Source organism: Filicampus tigris, chromosome 7, assembly GCF_054856515.1.
Source record: "Filicampus tigris isolate MCC_2025a chromosome 7, RoL_Ftig_1.0, whole genome shotgun sequence".
NCBI classification, from domain to species: domain Eukaryota; kingdom Metazoa; phylum Chordata; class Actinopteri; order Syngnathiformes; family Syngnathidae; genus Filicampus; species Filicampus tigris.
Window position 1 is genome coordinate 10892335 of NC_141223.1, and position 19007 is coordinate 10911341.

Sequence of the window (19007 nt, forward strand, 5' to 3'; positions counted from 1 at the left end):
TGCACCAAATGTAAAGGTAAAAGCACTACTACACCATCAATGACTCAGAAATAAAAACATAAAAAGACAATAAAACAAGTGGCACTCCATCGTATAGCGGGCATTTGACTTGACCCCAATCCAAACAGATGCTTATTAGGTTCAACGAAGACTGTAAATAACTCTTAGGAGTGAATTTGAGTGGTTTTTTTTTTTTGTGCTAATGACTAATGAGGATGAACAGCATAGCAAATATGCATGGATGCTTCAAGACCAGATTAGGTTCAACGAAGACTCTAACCCTTGGGTGTGAATTTGGGTGTTTTTTGTGCTAATGACTAATGAGGATGAGCAGCATAGCAAATATGCATGGATGCTTCAAGACCAGATTAATCAATAAGCCGTTGCACACAATCAAGAGAATTCTTAACAAACATTGTAAGTCATTTTAATTGATTACGACGTTTACTATTGTTTGCGCAGATGGCAAGAGGTACGGGAAGACATGGACGCCCCCCCCCCCAATCACACACAAACACACCTTCATGATGACTGTATCTCTAGTAGTTAGTTCTCTAGTAGATATGCAGAACACATGAAAGCAAGTTATGCGCTCAAAAGCATTTCTGGTGAAGAAATTCTTTATTTCAACTTGTTAGGCTAACTGTCTGGACAGATTTATATACAACTGACTTTAAATGCAATACTTATTCATCGTGCTGAATTAAATATTCCAACAGTGAGTGAAAAATAATGGGTAGATGAACACAAGTCCGCTGCTACTACCAGAGAATAACTAACATAAAACAATGACAATAAAAATGTAATTTTTATTTCTATTTACAAAATGCAGCTCATCATGATGGAAATCCCTGCACCATCTTCCTCCTACGCTAGCTGGTGTTTTGAACGTGTTGTGTCCACAAAAGTGTGATTTTTTTTTTTTCTAGAAATCAAGTACATTTTGAGTAAAAATTATTTCATGTTCGGTTTATCTCCATTCTCAGTCATGCATTCCCCTTGCCGCTGAACTCACTTTTACCAAAGATATACTTTGTACCGGTACATTAACAATAGATATGACTTTCCCCTTCTGTGCTGCGTGCCCATTGGTGACACTTGATGTGGGCTGGATTTTGAGAAAGCATTGGAGCGATGTGCAGTGGCCTCCATCTTGAAGCGGGAGATCTGCAATGGTCGCGTTCCCCCACTTCATTTAATTCTACTGAGACCGTGGATTTGAATTTTTAAGCAATTTTCATGCTGTTTGTTTTGTTAAAATTGTCAGACATGTGTCAAGAATACAAAAGAAATCAGTGTGCAAAACTGTGCATTGAAAATGGTTCTTTGCTCATAAACATTTAGTTGTAAAGAAATAGAGCTGAAAAACAGACCCACATGCAACCAATATTAATATTAAATTAATTATATATTATATATATATATATATATATATATATATATATATATATATATATATATATAATATATTATATAATCTTATTTTTTTTAATAAGCTTGATCCTTGTGTCCCCCAGTTCTAGAGCAATGAAGCACAATTCAATATCTGTGATGTTCCTCCATATTACTGAGCCTTGCCTGCCTGATTGCAATGGCCCAGCTTGGATTTGGCCCACATCTTGTTCCAAAGCCTTGATGGAGGATTTAGAGCATGCCCTGTAACGCACATTCTCTCTCCAGCAAAGATGAATGTGCCTTGTTTTTTATTCCTACCACTTTTTCATATGTTGCATAAACATACCACACAGACACACATCAACACAGACGTACAGCCCTGTATTAAAATTCTGGAACCATGTCAATTGAATCTGTTATCCTGAGACGCCACTATATGGTCAAAAACTAAAGCTTGTTAACACCTGCTTGTTGTTTCTTGAACGTAGAACTGACAGTAGAAATGTGCCGTATTTTTATCTGGACATAATGAAGCAGCAAAAATGTTCCACCAACAAAGAGAAGCAGTGGGAAGCTGAATTAAAATACACTGTGTCGATAATGAGCTATCTAAATTCAGAGTTTATATTGCTGGGAATTATACATAAGCGTGGCTTCAGGCAGCACTGGCAGAAATTTGGCAGCTATTTCTGCTTGGCTGCCTTATGATTCTCCCCGTTGAGCGGCGACACGGTCGGTCCTGGTGAAAGCGTCCGAGCCGCTGAATGCATCTCCAGGGCAATATTTTAGTTTATACCAACATCTTTTCTGAATACTTGGTGTCTGTCAACATGTTGGCTGCAATCTGTCACTCTGCCTCATGTGCTAGGCCAAACACACCTAAACACACCCACATGCACAGCACAGGATGTTGGCTCTTTAAGCCCTGATTGCTGACAACTCTAAAGCACATACTAAGTGGATTCACACATACTTCGACACAAGCGCTGACTTTAAAAGGATGACTCGAGGGTGACAGCGGTTAAAGGAGGCTGCGCATCCACGCTTTGCTAGAACGAAACGGTGGCTAAACAGAAAATGACAGCAGTAGCGGCTCTTCAAAGTTATCTGGAAAACAGCATTGCATACTAGCGCTACAATAGCGGATCCTTCACCACATATGACATGAAAGGACTATTTTGGTTTTAATTTCATAAACTGTAAGGCGTTTTTTAGGTTTGCAGATATTTGCAGCTTGTTTCTTGCTGTTTCGTTAACCTTGGCACTGCTCGCTTGTTTTTAGTCATTTTAATCCAAACATTTTAGAGGACTGAATTATTATTTTTGCAATGTCTTAATATTTTCTTTCTCTCTCTGTAATGCTTTTAATATTTTATGTAAAGCGCTTAGAAATGTCTTGTACAATATATGTGCCATACAAATAAACCTGCCTTGCCTGGAGAAAGAAACAATAGTCAGCCTTGACAAACACTTGAGTCTCTCGATAGTTTACAAGTACTAGAACTTACTTTGCATAACAAGTGTCAGTGTCAGCTACCCTTTACATGTATAGTGTAGACTGGGGAATTCTGTAAATCTATGCTTTGCTTCCTTTTTTTTTTTTTTTTTTTTTAAACTACTATTACAGTGCATTTTTTGTAATTTTCACATTTAATCTAGGTGTGGGCAATATGACGATATTAGATCATTAAGGACTTTAACGTGCTGACGATCTCATAAAGCCGAAAGATCGTTTGATTGTCTACAGGGCACATTCTATACAGTTTAGCTCTACGGCGGCTCAAAGCCGCTGACGTATACCCGACCAACCAATCATAGCATGCACAGTGCACCGTACGTGACACTCCCCGCCTCCCTGTTTATTTGTATAGCGGGAAGCTTTAGCAGAAAGTAACCACGAAGCAGAGTTGGTCCCAAAAAGAAACTCCACATCCACAGTGTGGATTTGGTTTGGCTTTTCCTCGGAGGAGAAAGCGCAATCCAGTTATTTGCAAAGTTTGCAGAGACTCGGTTTGGACGTCAGATGGCAACACGGCAAACCTGTTTAATCACTTGCGCAGACAGAGACAGCACCCAATAAACTACGCCGACAGCCAAAGCAAACGGAGATCAGACACATGGTAGCCAGAGGCAGCCGCTAGCTCCAAGCTAACACAACCCACGGTAAGCCAGTCATTTAACAAGAGCACTCCATATGAAAAAACAAGCAAGTAGTGTAAAGAAGTAACGGAGGCTGTGACTTATTACCTTGCTGAAGACATGATTCCCATTAAAACAGTGGAAAACGAGGGCTTTAAAATACTAGTACTAGACCCGCATTACGAGCTGTGTTTTTATGTTTACGTTATGTTACCTTTTATGTTTCCATTCACTGCACATTTTGATAAAAATTGGCACTATTCAAATTAAAACCTGTTCTGAAAGCTTAGCTGTCTTAAAATGTCTTTTTTTTCTTTTAGGGTTTTATATACATTTTAACTACATGTTATATGTTCCACATGAGGAAAATGGTCAAAAATGTGCAAGTTAGTCTAAAAAAATGATGTAAGAAAAGAATCATGATAAAATCATGATTGTGATTTTATTTCTAAAAAAATCCTGATATGATATTTTTGCCATATCGCCCACCACTAACCTAATCCTATGATTTAAATCAGAACACTTTGTTGCCTCAGGGAAATTGGTATACTGTATGTAGAAAAGTATAAACACACAACTGAAATGTGAAATGTCCAATGACATTTGTTTCACCGAAGAAATCTTCACGAATTTACTAAAAAAGAACAAATCAACAATTGTGCATAATGTGCAGCAGTACTGTGACTGGCGCAGAGTTTTCCAGCCTGACAAAATTAGCAGGCTCTCGGCCATCTGTACACTACAATTTTGGAAACTTTACAGTGCCTGAAATTATGTCTAGGGAAGTGAATAAGATAAATATTAAATAGGAGAGATATTATGTATACAATAATATATATTATGCATAAATAGCACATCTACCCGAGACCTTTGGGGATAAAAAGACATTTAAAATGTACCACGAATTTCACTTTAAACATGCATGCTATGTTACAAAACAATGCAAACCCAGTCCAAGAAATGGGCTAAACATGAGGAGCTAATTACTGTTCTAACACTGTAAAATAAAAATGATACGCTTAAGTGCTACAAAGCACTATGTACTCTCAACAGACACTTTTTCAAATTCAAATCAAGAGTTGTATTTACATTGTTGCAGAAGTGACAATTCTGATCGCTTTGAATGGGATTGACTCAGAACGGGATTATTATTGTGGCTGTTGTTCTGCAGTGGAATTACACTGTATAATATAGTATGAATTGTATTGTAAAGTGCTTTGTTACAGCCCTAGCTGTTATGAAATGCGCTATATAAATAAAATTGTATTGTATTGTATTGTACTGTATTGTATATGTGTCAAAATATTATAAACTACTCTGTGCCATAGAAAATAAGAATAAGAATAGGAATAAGAATAAGAAACGTGGGTATCAAATCGTATTCCATTGTTCAGGTGTGCCCAATATTGGGTGCCATTCATTATCAAGGGGGAGGAGGAGTGAGATGCCAGAGGTGAGAGCACAAACATCAGCAATTATTAGTTGTTTGCATCAGAAGGGCATCACTGTATCATTATAGGCTCCACCGAGTTAGCATCCCACTACGCAGTACAGTGATGTTGCCCTTCACATGCAGTACAAGCACGAGAAGTCGAGTCTTTCCTACCTTTGGAGTGGTTGTATTCAACTTTTACATCTGTTTTCACAACCTGTTGTCAACACCAATGTGTCTGGCTTTTTTTCATAATCTTTTATGTTCTCACATTTTAAATGAATATCAAAATGTAAAATGTGTCCAATAGTGATCAGCAATTTTCCTTTCCACAAGCAAGGACATTCAATCTGCGATAAATGTACGCATAAAACAATTCAGAAGATAGGAGACACACATCACTCGGAACTTGCGTGTTGAATAGATGCAAGGTTAAAGCTTAACGGTGGAGGTCAGGTCAAGGCCTGCATGTGTTTTCATTGCAGCTGGCCAAGCACCAACAGGGAGGTTCTTACCTGTGTCACAAGGCACCAAGGGTGACACCTTTACACAGTCGATGTGTCTCAGGACAGCCAGACCAAATTGACGGGTGTCACCTTGTTATTCTCCTGAGCCAAAGCCAAGCTCAGTCTGCAGGGAGTCGATTAGCACAAACCTGTTGCCACATTTACCCACGGCACAATGCCAAACTCATGAGAGAATTGAGCAGACATGCTGCATAGGGGACACTGGTAAACCTAAAATTAGCTCAGCGATGAAGCAAGACTGCCAACAGTATGGCACATATTTATGACATCTGGAAGTCATTATCACATATATGAGGCTCTGGCTGTTTTGAAATTCTAATTGGTTAATTACAGCTGTATATTGAATTACCGTGTTGCTAAATCTTGTCAATGCTTCATTTACAAGAATGTACAGTGTACACAATACATACGCTGACTTAATTAAAATTGAACTAAAGGCAATCTGGAATGATATAGTAAAAACTGTTTCACTTTATTTTTCAATTTCAATTTTCTATGACACTGGTGATTCAAATGAACCACATACCAAAATTCAACGGTTCCAGAAATGATCAAAATAAATATTTGGAATGTTGCATTCTCCTACAGCTGATAAGTAAAAATATGCCCTGTTGTGCAGAATAATGGCACTGTTGTCAACATCTAATTGTTGTTTCATTTGCAAACACACTAAAATTGACCACAGTGTCAGAAATTATGTGTAAGGAAGTGAGTAAGATAAATATTAAATAGTAGAGATATTATGTATATAATAGTATACTGTACATTATGAATGAATAGCACATCTATCCAAGACCTTTGGGGATAAAAACACATTTAAAAGGAACCACAAATTTCACTTTAAAAATGAATGCTGTTATAAAACAATGCAAACCCAGTCCAAGAAATGGGCTAAACATGATTAGCTAACTACAGTTCTGACACTGTAAAATAAAAATGATACCCTTAAGTGCTATAAAGCACTATGTACTCTCAACAGACACTTTTTCAAATTCAAATCAGGAGTTGTATTTATATTGGTGCAGAAATGACAATGGTAATTGCTTTGAATGGGATTGACTGTATTAAATTTAACAACGTGATTACGATTGTGGCTGTCGTTTTGCAGTGGTGATGAATTACACTGTAGAGTATATTCTTATCTTAATGAGAGTGTCAACATATTAGAAACTACTCTGTCATACTAAATAAGAACAAGAATAAGAATAGGAATAAGAAAAAGAATAAGAATAAGAAGAAACGTGGGTATTAAATCGTATTCCACTGTGGAGGTGGGCTCAATATTGTGTGCCATTCATTATCAAGGGGGAGGAGGAGTGAGATGCCAGAGGTGAGAGCACAAACATCAGCAAATTTTTAGTTGTTTGCATCAGAAGGGCATCACTGTATCATCATGGGCTCCACCGAGTTAGCATCCCACTACGCAGTACAGTGATGTTGCCCTTCACATGCAGTACAAGCACGAGAAGTCGAGTCTCTCCTACCTTTGGAGTGAGCCGCGCTCAAGCCCAGAGCGACCACAGCCAACACACTGGCCGCTGTCAGCATCTTCTCGGTGGACACCTCTTTCCTCTTCCCGCTTCCTTTGTATTTTTATCTTTTTTCCTCCTCCTTCCTCTTTCCGTACACTTGGTGTACTCCCCACTCCTCCCGAGTAGTGCGAGGACAGGTCACTGACTGGATACGGGACAAAGCTGGCAGCGTGTTGTAAAAGACGGGAAGGATGCGCACCGTGCGCGTCGGTGGAAAGGGAGCAAGTGGAGAGCTTTCTAGAGCGGGACAAGAAGCCGGCAGTAGCCCGGGATTGGGCAGGTGCACACGTCACAGGGAGGGGAGACAAGCCTCCCCCCTCCCTTTCTTCTTGCAAAAGCCCTCCTTATCTTTCACCCTCCTCCCATCCGCTGTACACGTACTCACACGCTCACAGAACGAATTTACGAGCAATAATCCGCCAACAAAAAGAACTCTGATATTGCTGCCACTGTAATGTATTTTATTGCTAGTTGCATCTTGCTTACAACAAACAGATCCACGTATAGCTGTGTGGACCGCTACGGCTATACACATGCGTGGCGACACAAACCTGGCGACAAAATACATAAGCAGGTGAGCACCATTCAAAAGTTTGGGCTCACTTAGAAGATTGCATGTTTTTCCATGAAAACACGTTGTATATACACAACATACCGTGTAAATTATTTTTTTTTTTTCTTTTATCACATTAACAATGTATTGAAAAAAAATAAAAGGACAGAAAAGTGAACGTGACTGTTTCTAACAGTGGCGTAGCTGGGCTGTATTCCATCAGGGTATTGAGGTCAAATGGGCAATGCACACACTAATTAAGGACAAAAAAAAAAGCCAAAAATGTAAGGAGTAAGTAAGCCAGGAATAGACCATGGCAGTGATTAGAATGGCAATAGCTGCCTTGTTTTGTTGCCATCCATTCCCACCCTTTCCCTATACAAACAGGATAATTAAATTAATAATTAAATAAATGACATGCATGACCACCATAAGATAAATAACAACATTTTCCCAACACAATCTGGATACAGATAAATATTTTCCCCACCCCAAAAATTATCCCCACCATGGGCGTTTGTCGTATCAGCTTCAAACAAGCACACAAGAGGGAGTGAACCCTTAAAAGTTGGTGTAAGAAAAATCTTAACTGTCCCGGTTTGGATTTTATGTACGGTGCTTGTTTGTTTATCTGCTGTGGCCGTGCTGCTGCTCGGACCCGTGTCAATCCTGGCCTGGCTGCTCCCACCACGACAGAAGCGATCTGTCAGTTTTATGCATTTGGCCGAATCCTCAATTAACTTTTTATTTTTTGCCCTCCGTTTATCTGCACCACACTTCTCCTTTCCTGGTGTTTTGTGTCTTTTAAGCATTTTTGCAATTGCAAATGTTCTCTTCCTTGCTTTTTTTCCAGAAAAATGGTCACCGTCTGAGCGGCTGAGACAATCACATTGAATAGAGGCATGAATCAGTTCAACTTGCAAAAATTTCTACATTTCTGGGTTTTTCCTGTGCTGGGGTGCTGAATGATTTTGCATTTGCGATTTGAGAAAACGCGATTATGTAATCGCGAAGTCTGTGGTTTAAATGGGCGACAGAGAGAGAGATTATCATTGGTTTCCCATTCCTAATACAGTATGATGTGCAGCAAGGTATATTCAAAAAATGTACAATTGGTTATACTGTAATAGTGTACCATGAATGCACGTGGATCTTGATGTAAAGGAAAATATAGTACACTCACTTGCCTAATCCACATTATTAGAGGCATCTTCACACTTTACACTACAGCAATATTGTACATGAGCTGTAAGGCAAGGCAAGGCAGTTTTATTTATGTACCACATTTCATGCACAAGGCAACTCAATGTGCTTCGCACGCAAAGACACAACACCTACAAGCATTTACAAACACAACAGTAAAAAACATTCAAAAGCAAAGCAGAGAAAACAAAAGTAGCTAACAAAAATGACTATAATGTACGTTGACAACATTTAAACACATGAACAGAAAAATTTTAAAAGATTTAAAAGTAAAGAAATAAAAGTAAAATATATAAAAGTGCATTCATAAATAGATGAATGGATAAAATTCAACACATTATGCTGAAGTGTGTTTTAAGACAGTATTTGTCTCCTCAAATTAACTAATTATTATAAACGTATTCTAAAAATGCAGCTCTACACCACTGCAATTGCAACCACAAACTATTATCTTTAAGACATTTAAAAAATGTATTCTCTCGAAAGCACTGACTCAGCCTTTCAGAGAAAAATATTATTGACATACTGTATATTGTGCTCAGAACCTAACATCAAGTTATATAATGGCGTAAGCCTTTAGAAGACTCTATGTTTAGACCATGTCATTGCTTTCTGAAATATGCAATCAAATTAATAAATAATGCCACTTTTCAACATGAAATGTGTGCGTAGGCTTGTATTGGCATGCATGTAAGAATGTCAGCACCTCCCACCCCCACCCAGAAGAATTAATAATGCATTGCGTTTCTCAACTTTCCTGAGATGCCAATAAGCAAACCTGCTTTTCTCTCGTATTTTCTACAAGTTAAGTTAACTTAACAGTTCTGGTATGGAGATGGTGTTTTCCAAAGGGGTAGACAACAACTGCATATATTTATATAAATAATTCCAAATGTGGTTACTGATATTTTGTGAGCAGACTAGTCCACTACAGCACAGGGACATTTTACTGAATGTATTTCTGTATACACACTGGATACAGGCGAATACATTAATGGGATTTTCTATGGCGGTTTATAGTAATTTGTTTTTTTTTAATGGGACATCAAATAAAAGGACTTGAATGTGTAAAAAGTCATTGTACTGTTGTGTTTCCAAGCAACATAAGAGGATTGAGCAATTCGTTGTGTATATGTATTCTGTTTGCAATTCTTCTTACACAACTCACAAAAAGTTAGGGATATTTTGGCTTTCGGGTGAAATTTGTGCAAAATGTAAAAAGTTCACACTACAGTGATATCATAACATGAAAGTAGGACATTTACGTAAAAGGATGCACTGGTGATGTCCTCATCTCAAACAATTCATCGAAAGAAAAGTTAACAACGGTGGGTAAACCACAACAGAAAATTACTCATAACTCAATAACTCATCATGTGCCCTTGAGCATCATTTACAGCTTGACCACAACATCTCATGCTGTTCACAAGTCGACTTAGTGACTGCTGAGGCATGGCATCCCACTCTTCTTGAAGGGCAGCCCTCAGGTCATTGAGGTTCTGGGGTGCAGAGTTTCAAGCCTCGACACGGTGACTCAGCTGATCCCACAGCTTTTCAATAGGATTCAGGTCTGGAAAAAAGTGCAGGCCATTCCATTTGAGGTACATCAGTCTCCAACAGCCGCTCCCTGATGATGCGACCTCAATGAGCTGGACCATTGTCGTTCACCAAGATGAAATTAGGCCTGTGTTGTTCATGTAGGGGCACAATCACTGGATTCATTATGTTATTCAGATAGTACGGCCTGTCGGCATTTCTGTACCGATTGCCCTGTGCCGCCACCATAGCACCGCCACCAAAAGCTTGTCTGGTGACAGCAATGGCTGATGCATAGCCCTCCCCTAGATGTCTCCAACATGGTTGGCGGCCATCGTTTCTGCTCAACGTGAATCGACTTTCATCAGAGCCCAGCACTGAGGTCCACTGGTCCCTCGTCCTGCGTAAATGGCCCCTGGCCCATGCAAGATGATGATGCCTGTGCTTGGTCTAGCACGCAGACCACGCTGATGTTAACAGTTTTGAATGGTCTGACGTGACGCTTGGGTGCCTGTCACCTCCCTTAATTCGGTTTCTCAGGGCATTGTTCACAATGTAGCGGACATCGGCATGGGATGTGGCCAATGGATGTCCACTTCCACATCTTTCTGCGACTCTTCCAGTCTCTCAGTATCTCTGTTGCAACCTGCTGGTGACACTCTGTGACACTCAGTGGCCACTTTTGTCTGAGAACGTTCTGTTTGAAGCATCACAATGGAAAGGTACTGTTGATCCGGCACATCAGTTTGAAAAACACTGATATAAAGGAAGCAAACTAGTATTCCACTTTTTAGTTGCGCCCTCTGGTGGAGAAGATAATTGCAATGTGACAACATGTCACACAAGTAAGTTGGCTAATGGCTTTTTAGACCTCTGCATGATGTACGTAGCACCACCTACATACACTTTCTCTGGAATAGCTGGGGGTAAACACCAGGTGGATAATGTCTTTGCCTCTCTCTCCTCCTTTCATGTGACCGCGCTCACTCCAGCCTTGTCCTGCTGTTAGGGGAGTATCCTGAGTCACTGCACTTTGTCACACACACTTACTAGAATGTAGGGTTGGAGAGGTGCTGATAGAGCGATGTGGATGCATTGACAATGGAGAGATTAGGCCATGTGTCGACTGCCAGAAAAAGGCCGAGACATTGGAGCAGAGCGGCTGCAAAAAGAGATACGGGAAGAAAGATGGAACACATAGAAAGGGTGACCGGGGATCTCTGAAAAGAATGAGGTCTCTGTTCACGGAATAATGCGGAGAAGAGGAAGGCACTGGAGGAGGAAGACCAGGGTTAAAGGAGAACAAGTTGCCGAGGAACAATTTGAGCAAGAAGAGCATGACGGTTATTTGACTTTGACATGTCCAGCAAACTGAAGTTGATTTCATTTCTCAGCTGTCGGCAGAGGCGGGGTAAAAGGCCAGCCACATGGCCAAAACTGACTGAACTGTCATTCAGTGTGCGGGGTCCAGCAATTGGTTTTCATGAGTGGCCGACCAAATTTTGAATAGCCCCGTGGAATGGCGTCACAACATTAGTGGTTGGCCGTGACTTTCCACTAGGCCATCACAAAGTAGATGACCATAAAGTAGACTAGACTTTACATCAGGTAAAAGCGGTTCTAAGTTGAGGCAAAGGTTTTGTAACGCAATTTGGGTGGATTTGATCGAGGCGCAGGCAGACACATTCTGAGCTCTGCGGATGTGTTGTGGTTGATGTCATTGTATTTCATTCATAAATATCGAACCCTCTGAATAATTGTAGAGATAACTTCATTGAATGCATTATCATTATTATTATTGTCATATTTACTGTATTTTTAAAAGTATGACCACGGCACAACTATGGGTGAGGGAGTTGTTACACAAAGACACACGAAGGCGGGCTCTAAGTTCCTACTTTAAATCATACGTACTGTAAGTGGAGATCGTCTTGCCGTTTACTTTGCGCGTGCTGATCTACTGCAATGATGCCAGCGAGTCTGTTTATGCTTCTACCAAGTAGAATGTGCACCTCTCCTGTACTGAATTTGAAGGGAATAAGGGGAGCGGCCGTCGTCGGTCCATAAAATTTAGCCCCACATTTTGTTATGCTCGTCCGTTTAATCTGTACTTTGTATGTGTACATGCTGATGATAAATTTAAATGTCGATCTCTTGTCTCATATTCATTTTTTGCTGTCAACATCTACTGAAATAACAAAGAAATAGCCCTCACTGTTCCCATAACTTACTTATGTAGGGGCGTGTATACAGGTAAAATAAAATGTAGACATTTGACAATAAACCATCATCAAAAACAAAGTACAACAAAAACAGACTTCTGGGATCAGTGCCTTTCAACCACAAAACAAAGCATCGACTCTGATATCGCCTCTTGTATAAAGAGAATACTACTAGAATTTCTCCTCCGAGATCAGTAAAGTGTAATAAATAGATTAATACTGCTGTGTTAACTATAGCTCATAAATCTCTGCAAAGCATTTAAAATATGTCCCGCAGACTACAAAATGACTCATTTAAAGTATCACCCAGTGAGTCACTAAGACCTTAGTGCTCTGCAGCAGTTTATTATAAGCAAAGGTCAAATTTAATGAATTTAATTGGCCTTGCACATAAAGCAAAAAGTATTAAGAACGCACAGTATTAAGATTATGTATATATATATATATATATATATATATATATATATATATATATATATATATATATATATATATACATATATATGTGTATTTATACATATATATGTATTTCTCAGCAGTAATGCTAAGTACAGCATCATATGAGAAATACATACACATATATATATATACATATACATATATATATATATATATATATATATATATATATATATATATATATATATATCGTGATATAGGAGGTACTGGCTCAACAGCAGCTAATATTCAATATATTTTTGCTGTTTTTAAATATTTATATGATTAGAATTATTAGGCTGTTTCACAGATAATGCGGTTTGTGTATTTTCCCCCTTCTGCATTTGATGAGTCTTTTGTCGATTTTCAGCAAAAGATGAGTCTTTTAGCGTCCCAATGGAAAACGGCCAATATCCAAAGTCAAATTCTAACCCTCAGAATTAGAGGGCTAGAATTATATTTATGTTGGCTTTTTTGTGTGTGCATTAGCATTATGAGGTTACCCTTCTTCTTTTTTGGGCAAAACTGACATGAGACTCTCAAACCACTGCTGATTGATCTGATCTCATGATGACAGCTGTTTGCTGTTAAACTCAGACTGAGACGAGGAGCACATCAGGCACAATAAAAGACACACACAATACTGCCAAATGACAGTCAAAAAGAGCGCTAACAAGCACAACTGATGATTTTGTCTTATCTTCAAATTGCATCTAAAGCCCTTCGGACACCACCTCCCTATTCATTTATTTTAATATTTTACTAGCATTCAATTGTTGTCCAAATGTACAACAATCTAGGTGTCTAGGGTAGTTTTTTTAAATCTAGAACAATGAAGGGATGTGAGTTTTCTTACTTTCAGGCTGATGTGTTGGTTGGTTTCATACCAACAGGTTTATTTTTCTATTTGTAGTGCAATTATTTAGATGATTACAACAAGTGAGAATTGTGCAATTCTGAAAGCTTAAATGCATGCTGTACAGAAAAAAAATGTGATGGACACTGCACGTAAAACAGCAACACAATGACGGTTTGACTTAAGTGAATCAGTTTACTGTCTTTAACACTGTTCAACAATAGAAATTACACTGTGGAAAGTTTAAGAAAAAAATCCCCATGATAGTGTCCCAACTATAGTATTTAACCCATTAAAGTCTGGAACGCACAAGCGCGTTTCTACCACTAAAGTCGGGAGCGCCGTTGCGTGTTTCTCCCTTTAAAGCCGGGAGAGCGTATTACGTCATTTACTTTTTTAAATTCAATTCTCAGCCGCTTAGCCAATGAAATGCATCAGAATAGACATGTGACGGTGTCGTGAGTTGTTCGAGGATATCCGTCATTTTTTTTAGTAGTACCGGTGATGGCGGACAATCGAACATGGGAGCTATGATATAAGTCACAGCAGTGTTATAGACAACGTGCTTGCGGACTTTAAAGCCATGAAAGCAGCCAAACGTGATATATGGTCCGTTGCCACTCCAACCACCCACTGGTGGTTTTACAGGTCGTGCACCCGGGACATTCACTACACACTGAACAACTTCAAAGTGAGTTACCGCAGATTCGAATGATACCAAACATTAAAAGATATTTATCATATCTCTAGGCTCAGCGAGCATTTAAGTCAAAACAATGCTAACACACAAAAAATGTGCAACTCACCATTTCATCCTCAAATGTCCGACGCAATTTCATAATCCATCATGATCATATTCCGGTCCAGTAAAAGTATTCCAGTAATATAGTTAGTCCACAAAAAGCCTGACATCCATTAAACCACGTTATTCACTGCTGCAACCGTTACAGGTTGCTATCAGATACATATTACATAATATACATATTTTCCGTTGTGGATTGAGTTACCTTCGATTTAAACTCACGAGCGTTCAAAACATAGGCTGGACCTTACTTTGATTGATTGCTTACTTGATCCAATAAACTAATGTTTCCAATGTCAGAGTTCAACAACAGCCAATGAACATTATTCCATGCGTAAATAGTACCGCCCCTGCATATGGATGATTCGTCAGTTATGTTTGCAGTGACAACTAAACTTGCTAAACTGGTGATTGACGCATTCAACGGCCAATGAAATTCTTAAAAAGAAACCATGGAAACTGTTTTCAACAAAAACACCGGGCGAACACACACTTTCAAAGCCCAGCGACATCAGGTGTGTGCGTCAGAGCGCACGTCATACCGCGTCACCTTCTTTGATTTTTCTGCGTTTTTTTTTAAATCTGGATGTAGGATATGATAGCGCCAAGTCTTACTTTTCATTAGAACTCATGTTTGTTGAAGCATTCCACAATAGCCGCCTTTTCCCCTACGTATGTGAACATGGTTGCAATGGGATTCAAATGGCACACTTTTGGTTCGCCTGGACATCCCCTTAGTAAAACTTGTGCAAAATGCTCATTTTCTGTCGTATTATTGTCAAAGTTGAAATGGAATTGGAGGAGCCTTTGAGCTGTAATCCTGTTGTGTTATATACAACGGTAGGTTTTAGAGAGATGTCTCACGAGGGGCTTCAGGCTTTAATGGGAGATTACAAATGTAACTCTGAAAGTGTAGCAAGTTTTATGTTTGTTTTTCTGGGATTGAAATATACAATGATTAAAATGTCCTGAGATATATGTTTTAATATATAATTTATATCGAACGTCACCCAATTTACTTGTTACGGTGATAGTTATTTAATTGTGTGTAATGTCAATCTTAGCCATTTGGTTGACCCTTAGCATAAATACGGTAGATAAATAAATGCATACTGCGCACTGGATATGTGTATATATTTTACCTCTATAATTAATTAAAATTAATAATTGCTGTCCCATGATCATGCACATTCTAATTCTATTATATTGTTCTGTATTAGGGCTACAAATTCTTGACTGCAAGTACCTGCACCAAATGTAGAACAACAGTGGATCTTTCCAGTCTTGACAGATACAAGGCACTTGAGAGGTTCAAACTTCCATTATTTGGATAAAACAGCCAATGGCATTCGAAAAAAATGCAAATTAAGGAATAACCAAAACATGAACCTTGTTGTCAATCCTCGAAGTGCCCCTCAGATCTTTTCATCGAGTCTGTCAACCTGAAGAAGTGGACGCTGCATTGACTGCCAGCTGAATTAACATTAATGCATGCTCAGAATAAACCACTGCTGATTGATGCAGCTCCAGTCCATGAAATTCAACGCAGGTTGTTTTATTGAAGCTGCTGCGATATCTTGAAAAGGCCACCCTCTTTGGGATGTTCACTACACTCACAGCCAAATGAGCACAACATCTGTTGAGAGATTTCACGCCACTGGCAGCCACTCACAGCTGATTGAGCCTGGCGAAGGTGGAGTATGTATAAAAGTGCAGTGAAATCAAGATGCCATGTTTGTCAGGGGAAAGGTGGAAAAGCAGACCGTGATAGGATAGAAAAGATAACCATCAGTAGGTCTGACATTAGAAGGTTTGCCGTAAAGAATTCACTAAGAGACTTAAAGTTGTGGCACAAAACAAAATACAGAAAGAAAGTACACTACAATTTACACGAGCTAAAAGCAGCTAGTTGTGGCTCAGGTGGTGTAATGCGATTTTGGTGCATTTGATCCAGGCGCAGGCAGACAGATTCTGAGCTACGCGGACAAGTGTGCCGGATTTCATCGTATTTCATTCATAAATATGACAACAGCATGGGACAATACCTATGAATCAGTATGGAAATCACTTAAAGACGTTTATGAATATAATCATATTTTATGAAAGCACAGCTATTGGCACTCACGTATGGAAGGCGGTGTCCAAGTGCCCCCTCCAGAGCTGCCAACTTTACATCATCTTCTTGGAGTTCACTTTAAATGTGCCACTCATGCGCACAGTTAGACAACGCTTTGCACTAGACTTGCGCTGGGCATGAAAATAAGGTCATAAGTATCCATGGCACATCCAGGATAATCAGCTAGGCCCCCTGCTGCCAGAGTGGAAAATGTCCCACAATCAGTCTACTCCCCTATATCAAGCACTACAGTCCAGATGGACACAAAAGGATATCAGTCAGGAGAGACACCTCCTTCAGTGGGCATGATGTATCAAAAAAGCAGCTCGTACGGTACGTACACTGCCCTGGGCTGAATCTTAAGTTCATCCGGCTGTGTGCATCTATGACCAAAAAAAAATAAAATAAAAACACACACACGCACACACCCAATAGGGCTGCTCGATTATAAAAAAAAATATTAATCACGATTATTTTGGTGAGGATTGAAATCATGATTATTCAAACGATCATTTATGTTTTGCTACAAAACAAGAACAGGTTTAAACGTGTAAAAAATATTAGACAAAATTCTTTGAAACACTTTCTGAGATACTCAACTTATTTCTGAACACTGACAAACAGATCTGCATGCATATTTATAATTTTTGATAATAGCCAACAAATCAAAAGGTTCCCACAATATAGTTTTTATAAAGCAATAGTGCATTTCCCAATCACTTCGATGAATTAAAAAAATATATCTTTTAAAAGTATTGACACAACACAATGCCTTGCGCCAAATACAAAACAAGGCCATTTTTGCAGGATAGAACCCTTACTATCTTAACGGAAACGCCGCACTTTGACAACGGTACACAGGGAGAAAATGAAGGCGCGAGCATTCTACAGGATATCAAAAGAAGACAGGAGGACGGATCCTCCAGCCCGAAGGTCGCGCTCCTCTTCAGCGCCGGGGTTGCGCAGGGCAGCGGGCGAGCTCCCCATCCATCCACGGGCATTACGTCTAGCGCCGCGTTTCTTACATCCTGCGAGATAGGCCGGCCAGCCCCAGCCGGCATCCGCTCCGTAGCCACCGTGGCGGCCACATCCGCCAGTTCGTCCGTTCGGCCATCTGCCCGCCCGCCAGCACAGCCCTGGCTTCGAGGCAGCCTGCGTGGTTGATCTTGCTAGCATGCCTGTCCAAAAGCTTAAAACCCTGCAATTCCGAGTCCACACGGCCCGTAAACCCAGACTTTGTAAGCTTCCGAGACAACTTGGCAAGGAAACCACCAGTGCATCTACCGTTGTTGAAAAAGCACTCCTGGTGCATCTTTGATATTCCAACCTGTCTACTCATTAGGTCCTTTTTATCAAAGTGAGATGTGTCTTCACTCGTATAGAATATTGACTGATTATGCCGCCAGCTAGAGGCCTGTCATCTTGGCTGCGTAAACAATTATGCCTGGGGGCCAGTCACGTGACGTCCGAAGCTCTGTCACGGGAACTTCCTGTACATGGGGATTGGCTGAAAATTGTAATAGTATATGGTACGTGTGTGTGTGCCGTGATGACATGATTGACGGACAAATAAACAAATGACACAATAATGTGGAATTGAATGCCTTCCGATAGGCCCCCCGAGAACAGGCTTCGTGTACTGCAGGCTGCAGCACCATGTGACCCTCTCTACGGCCACGGCGTTGCACAGAATCGCCTGCGGCATGGTCATTTTTTTTTTTTTTTAATTCTGATAGGCCCTCCGACTTCCGTAGGCTGAGCCCAGGGAAGCCCTTTGGTAAGTGCAGTTCTGTACACATACATGCACGAATAGGTAGGAATTAAATTCCAGCCACAGAAATAGAAAAACATCGGCCTCAGAGGGTTTACTGCTGTCCCTCCTTTGAGTCCACCTTTAAGTTGTGTTAAGGCAACATACTGACAAAGACAGCCCCACGTATCCTGAACTAGTGAGAGGAGAATACCTCCATTACGGATAAAGAACATTTATTCTGTTCAAATTGGTTTGTTTGTACAATGTAAGGAGCACTATGCATCTGTGCTACACAGATATCGGCAATTTCAATACCATTAGACTTCACACCAAATCAGACCAATTAAACACTGACTGTTCATTAATTAGGCTACTTGCTGATAGGGATAGGAAAAGACTGTGATTAGGTTTCTATTGACAATGCTTCTACAGAAATATGAATATCCAACAGAATATTGCATATGCACACACATAAATTAGACCATCCACATAAACACACTGAA

At 39.8% G+C, this 19007-nt stretch overlaps 1 protein-coding gene across 3 annotated transcripts in view; it reads right to left on the bottom strand.

Moving 5' to 3' along the window:
* LOC147144756 (calsyntenin-2-like) overlaps positions 1-15057 on the bottom strand; it is a 185687-nt gene extending 170630 nt beyond the window's left edge. For 2 of the 3 annotated variants that reach the window (XM_086035942.1, XM_086035941.1), the window contains exon 1: positions 14640-15057. In XM_086035942.1, coding sequence (XP_085892068.1) covers positions 14640-14672 — 33 coding nt within the window. In that variant the 5' untranslated portion in view covers positions 14673-15057. Of the gene's footprint in view, positions 1-6977; positions 7289-14639 lie in introns of those variants that run through there. The other variant, XM_086035943.1, reaches the window with a different exon arrangement.
* Positions 15058-19007: the final 3950 nt, after the last annotated feature.